The sequence below is a fragment of the Lycium ferocissimum genome, chromosome 10 (assembly GCF_029784015.1).
Source record: "Lycium ferocissimum isolate CSIRO_LF1 chromosome 10, AGI_CSIRO_Lferr_CH_V1, whole genome shotgun sequence".
NCBI classification, from domain to species: Eukaryota; Viridiplantae; Streptophyta; class Magnoliopsida; order Solanales; family Solanaceae; genus Lycium; species Lycium ferocissimum.
The window spans coordinates 60253760-60260548 of NC_081351.1; the positions used below are offsets into that span (position 1 = coordinate 60253760).

Consider the following 6789-nt stretch of genomic DNA (forward strand, 5'->3'; position numbering starts at 1 on the left):
ACTTCAATGTGGTAATAAAAGCGGCAGGAAGTTGCCTTCTTGTGATAAAAGAGTATTGAGATCATACAGCAGGTTTCCTTAGAAGTTTGAATTCTTTGCTATTTAGATTCCAGTTTGGGTTTGGCCTATAGTTCAATGAGATGATGAGTCTGACTTGTTTGTAAATCAAAAAATAAACCTTTCTTCTAATTCTATTATTATCCAAATGCATGATACATATACCAATTTGTATTCCACCACATTTAAATCTCAAAGACAACTGCAAACCAGTGTGCATATAGCCATTACGTATACTAGTTGATCTGTTTACTTGAATAAATAATAATAACGCAGACCGTTAGAGATGCAATCTCAAAATATAAGAGTTGTGCTGACCATAAGCAATGTAGCTATAACATTGAACCTGCTTTCACTCATTGGGAAGCAAGAATGAAGGTACTAACGATGACAGAAGCACAATTAGCTACAAGTCTAGTTCCACTTACGATTCACATGACTAGAACGCCCAACCTAGCGGTTGGGGATGGAGGTGCTCTACAAACTAAGCAAGCCTCGTTGTCAACTATAAACTGTCTTCAAAATTGCTAGCCCTGGCGAGAAACTTCTAAACAAAAACAAAATTACAATGGTAGAACTAAGCAACTATCTACCTTGTGGATTCACAATTTGTGAGAAGGCAGCCTCCGTGCTGTGATCCTCTGACTCCTGACCTTCTCCGCCTTCTTCTTCAATGCTTAACAGTTCCGTATGCATAGCATAAGCATCGTTCGCTTTCTGTTCTGCCACCACTTTTGGTCCATCAGGATTACTTTGCAACTGAAGGCAGTACTCAAGATTCCACAGCACTGAACCCATTGAAGGACGATCGGTTCCATGATCAGACAAGCAATTTACTGCTGTATCAACAAATTGCTTCAAACATTCTTGAATAATCTCCCCCTTAATATGTGGATCGACAATTTCCTTGGTAGTATTTCTCCTATGGCAGTGTAATGCCCAATCCGCTAGACTAACTTGTTCCTTCGGAAGACTAGGATTTAGAGCTGGCCTTCCAGAGATTACTTCAAAAAGGACAACCCCAAAAGAGTACACATCAGACTTTTCTGTCAGTTGCTGTCTTCTGAAATACTCTGGATCCAAGTATCCAAAACTGCCTTTTACCATTGTACTAACATGAGTTTGATGGAGATTAGGTCCCGTTTTCGAGAGCCCGAAATCAGAAACCTTTGCTACCCATTTGTCATCCAACAAAATGTTTGTGGTTTTCACATCCCTATGGATGATAGTGTACCTTGCACCAGTGTGAAGATAGTGAAGACCTCTGGCTGCACCAATACAAATATCCAATCTTTGCTTCCATGATAAAGGTGGCTTGTTGTGCTTGTACAGGTGCTCTCTCAATGTCCCATTAGCCATATAATCATAGACTAATATCATCTCTCCATTGTCTTCACAAGCCCCAATCAATGAGACCAAATGCCTATGTCTAAGTTTTGAGAGCAAATCTATCTCGGTTTGGAACTCATGAAGACCTTGTTCGGAAGAAGGGTTTGCTCTTTTAATAGCAACGATAGTCCCTCCGTCAATCTCTCCTCTATAGACTTTACCAAATCCTCCAACTCCAATAACTCGTGACTCGTCGAAATTCTTGGTACCATGTTTTATCTCATCAAAGCTGAAGCGCCTACAAAGTCCTCCACCCATGTTGGAAATGTGACTGCTTCTACTGCTCTTGCCTGAGATAGTTGTTCTAGTTTCTGTAGTCCTAGAACTGCTATAAATTGGTAACCAACCACCTCTGCTAGACTTATTCCCTCCGTTGCTCATATTCTTCCTGCGCTTCACAAATGCAAGTACACCGAGAACAATACCAAAGCCAGCTGCCATTCCTACAACTGAACCAGCTATTATGCCTTTCTTACTAGTTTTGTTTGATGCAAATGATGGTTTTGGCTGAGAATCAGTGGCTAGAACTGGTGGCGGTGATGGCACAGGATTGGGCCCCGCTAAATTCCCCGTTGTATCGTTGATCTTAAAAATTTCTAATCCGTTGAGGATTACATCGTAAAACTGGGCTCTCGTCTTATCAGAAGGATGTAAAGCCACCCACATTTCTTGATCATCACCAGGTTGAGCTGTTGCATATATTACAAAGTCCTTATATGCAGGCACAGCTTGGGCAGCATAAAATGCAATCAAATCAACATCTTCTAAAGCAGTCTGATTATTAATATATATGTTGAACACCCTCTGATTCATCCTTTTCATTTCAAAATCACAGAAATGTAACCGCACAAGATAAGTAAAATTTGCATCAATTTGGAAGATCCAAGTGAGATTATAATTCCTATTAACATCTGGATTCGGCCCCATGGATCGTGCTGTCCTATAAACATCCACCGGAGCAATGTATTCCGGTAAATTAGAAGGATATGCAATTTTGAGACTGTTATTAGCTACAGATGTGATACCAAAGGATGCACCAAACAAATATGGGGCGTCATCATACCATATTCTTCCCAGGCCCGAGTCATTACCTGCTGGAATATACTGTCCACCGATGTTTAACCTGAACATGGTTTGCATAGAAGAAGCTTGTGTATCCGTAGTCTGATCTGTGAACCCCACCATAGGCGCCGCTTGAAAGATTTCAGGCATTGAAACAATCTCAATTCCATTGATAAAGGCAAAAGCATCCTTGTATACAGATGAAGGGCTAAAGGTGATGTTAAGGGTGCTAGTTTGGAGAGGGACAAGAGTGAATTCCCTTATGATATAAGCTTGTGTTAGTGCCTGTGCTATGATTGAGGCACTGAAGTTGTTGAGAAGAGTAAACTCCCCAACGGTTACAGAAAAGAATGAACTGGAACAGTTGAAATTGTCATAAGAAGAAGGATAAAAATGAAGTCTGATCCAATGGCGAGATTTAGGAGAAATAGGGAACGTATACGCGGTTTGTGTCTTGAAAATCCTAGCAGTCATGTAAGGAATATCAGAAGTCAATGAAGGATCTTGGTATTTAGCTTTAGATGTGATTGAATTACTAGAAGAAGAAGAGGGAAGATATGTGGAATCTGAACTCCAGATCCTGCCATCTGCGTCTGTGGCATTATTTATAGCCCCACAAGCCAAAACAAATGAATAAGAATTTGTGTCATTTTTAGATGAATTCACCTTGCTTAGGATGGAACAAAATGTGGTTACTATAACCAGAAAATTTACACAAGTGCAAAGTTTCATTGCTGCTTCTCATGTATAGGCAATAGATATCAATAAGAACGAAAGACATATGATGGCACTATTAGCCATTAAGCTTAACAAGGTCTCTCACCTTTAATGCATTTCATCCATAGACAAGGGATAAATAGCAAAGAAAATGGAGATCAAAGATAAGAAGTTTCAATATGAGATTTTTTATTTTCCAATGGATTTTACAGAGTTCCTTTTTTTTCTTTCTTGCTATGTGTTTTTCCTTGAATGAGTATTAGGATTGAGAAACGTTAGATACGGTAAGTTAGTGGTAAGGGAAGTTTTGGTAACGTCTAGTACCTCTTTTCCCTCTGTATTCATTGATCTATTAAATAGGGGCCATTAAATATTATTAATATTGAGTCAATGTTCATAGGCACAGGTTATGTGAGACATTTTTATTGTTTGACAGGTTAATTTGTGACCCACTTGTTTAATTAATAAAAGAAAAAGAAACGCAATGCAAAACTATTCCAAATTAAAGCACCAAAATATCGACATGTATGCATAATTCGATACGTGAATAGCAAAGCTATTTCTGCTTTTTACAAAATGAGATAGTGTAAAATTTTCGTTTAAAGATTGATAAAAAAATTTCTTATCTTAAAGTTATTTATATTTGAAGTGATTTGTTTCCCAATATGGAGAATTTATTTGGAATCGAGTCATCATATAAAGCTTTACAGAATAACGAATTCCTATTAATTAATTAATTTATTATATACATAGAGTTTATCAAAAAGAACAAAACTTAAAAAGAATGACCATCAAAGTTGTGATGGGGGGTAAGCAATCTCTATCCTTAATTAGATGTTCTGAATTCGTGCATTGGGAATATAATTGTCTTTGATAGTGATTGTTTTATCTTTTGAATTTTTTTTGTGTAAATCCGAATTAATCAAAGCCCCAAATGAGTACCAAACAATAAGTGGGAAGCTAAAAATAAAAAATAATAAAATAATAAAAAAGGAGCAAGAAAACAACTTATTCAATTGGCTTGAATATTTTCTTACATGTAGATTGCTGCCTTTCCAAATTGGACATCCTTTCGCCCTAACTTTTTCCAAACTAATATAAGCTACCTCTTTCCACTTCTAAACATTTCCCAAATTGTACCACCAACTCATTAACAAGTTCTAAATATTTTTCTACCATTACTAAAAATATAGGAATTAGCGACGGACAAATTTATATAGTTAAACAACAAAATTCGTTGCTAATTTTATTTAATTACAGATTAGCGACGGATTATCAAAAAATTATGTTAGTTACGAGCAATTTAACGATGAGTTAGCGATGAAGTTCGTAGTTAATTCTTGTTCTTTTTAGTCTAACCTTGTGTGGCACCCATATACATTAAGACCAATAAATTACACTACTAAACCGTACATAGCACAAAGTAAGTTAAGAAACTTTACGAGACTTTACATGTATCATCTGCTATATCAATAAAGATACACATAAACATATCAATAATCTCTTTAATTTAAATTTTATTAAATCAAGTAAATAATTATTGAATAAATATTATGCTATTAAACGCATGATTAATAGTATGTATTTCAACTCGCCCATGTATGTTGTGAAAACTCACTCTGACTTGCTCTTTTCTACACTAATTTCTTTTAGGGAGATAATATAAAAATGAGCATCAGCATCAGTTAATAGGATAAAAAGTGACACAAATTCCTTAGTAAACAAAAACGAATCTCAAACAATATTTACTAATATGGTACCAAAGATACCCACTAATGACTTTGTCATTTTCCTAAGCTAATAATCCTTTTCACAAGATAGGCATCTTTCACATCATTATATTGTGCGTCTCAAAATTAAAGTTTTTCCCACAAGGAAAAGTAAATGGCTATTCCTAATTTTTCTTTCTTGCCACTTCTTGCACTGCCACTTCTCTACTGGGCTTTCAACTTGCCAAAGAACACAAAGCTTGTGTTTTATGTCCATGATTATTTAAGTGGACATGACACATCTGCAATCACTGTGGCAGGTAAAGATGGTCCACAAACAAGTGTTCTTCATTTTGGGACTGTGGTTGCAGTGGATGATCCAGTAACTGAAGGTCCAGATCCAAAGTCCAAATTAATTGGTAGAGCCCAAGGCATGTACATAAATTCACAATTAGATGGCAAAGGACTACACTTAATGTTCTCTGTTATTTTTACTGGTGGGGAATTTAAAGGGAGTACTTTGGAGATTCAAGGTGCTGATCTTTTTGCAATGAAAGAAAGGGAATTCTCAATTGTTTCAGGGACTGGCTATTTTAGATTTGTGAGGGGTTATGGTATAATGACAACTGAGTTTATTGATATTCCTAATTTGAAAGCCATTCTTAAGCTTGATGTTACTGTCAAGCACTACTGATTTTTGGCTTTTTCTTCTTTATATTGAAGTCTTGGATGTATTATACCACTCTAATTCCTAGAATTAAATTTAATGGTAGTACTTTTCTACTTATCGAAGGACTAGCTAGTTGTTGCAAACTGTGACATGATTAATTCTATTTAATTGGATAAAGTGAGTTCATATTTCCCTACTTTTTATTAAGTTTTACTTATTAATTTTTGGCCACAAGACTTAGGTGACTGCTGAGAATAGAAGCCTATGTAGGACTTCAGCCAAGGAGGCATGGGTTAACAGTTACCACTACCAAACGCAAGAGACAACAATTTCTAACAAAAATTAGGTTGACATGGTCAGGGGGCTAATTGGTGAAATAAAATACTCAGGGGGCTAATTTCGTGAAATAAAATACTCAGGAGGCTATGGTGATTTAGGCATGAGCTGATTGTGTTGCAAAATTTTGAAATAGAAGTTCTGTTGGTATGTTAAGGGAGCTCATTATAGAATCTGTTCCCTATGAATTTTGAAATTGCTCTTTGTAACTGCAGAGGCGGAGTTAGGATTTGAAGTATATGGGTTCGGGATTCTAGTTCTTTTAAGTTAATAGATTCTAAATTAATAATTTACATATAATTTATGAATTTTTAATGAATTTTTAAAGACAAATATAGAGTTTGAACTAAAGTTATTGAGTTCGGCCGAACCAGTAAGTCATACTCTAGCTCCGCACTTATTTGTAAGACTTCCAAGTAGATAGAAAAATGTAGTTAGTATTTAGCTATTGAATAGTCATTAATTTGGCATGCTAACGACTTTCAATAGACAGATACTTTACCATTATATCCGCGTAAAGAGATCTCGCCAACAATTTCCTCCCAATTCATCTTAACTGAAAATATTTAGTTGCATTTGGTACTTATGTTAAATTAAACAATTTAACCATAAAAGTCATAAATTAAACTGAGAATACATATTGTTTTACTATGATTAAATGATAAGAAGTTTGCATGATAAAATAGTTCCTGAAATCAACTTTTTGTGATTGGCTGCTTCCGATTAAGCGGAGCCTCTGTTAGACTATAGACATGGAAGGCATTTTGAGACCGTTGTCTTTTATAGCCTCATGGTACATCTGAGAAAGGTAACGTCGAAGATGAGTTGCATCATGATAAAAAGTGGAGA

General features: G+C 35.9%; 2 protein-coding genes across 2 annotated transcripts; one reads left to right on the forward strand and one right to left on the reverse strand.

Annotated features, from left to right (window-relative positions):
- Window positions 1-310: 310 nt before the first annotated feature.
- On the reverse strand, window positions 311-3473 carry LOC132034441 (receptor-like protein kinase ANXUR1). Its single transcript, XM_059424789.1, has one exon. It carries the CDS (start codon window positions 3238-3240, stop codon window positions 643-645), a length of 2598 nt encoding a protein of 865 aa, XP_059280772.1. The 5' UTR covers window positions 3241-3473; the 3' UTR covers window positions 311-642.
- A 1481-nt stretch (window positions 3474-4954) lies between these two features.
- LOC132032469 (dirigent protein 1-like) lies at window positions 4955-5790 on the forward strand. Its single transcript, XM_059422089.1, has one exon. The coding sequence runs from the start codon at window positions 5110-5112 to the stop codon at window positions 5626-5628; it is 519 nt and encodes a 172-aa protein (XP_059278072.1). The 5' UTR covers window positions 4955-5109; the 3' UTR covers window positions 5629-5790.
- The last annotated feature ends 999 nt before the right edge of the window (window positions 5791-6789 follow it).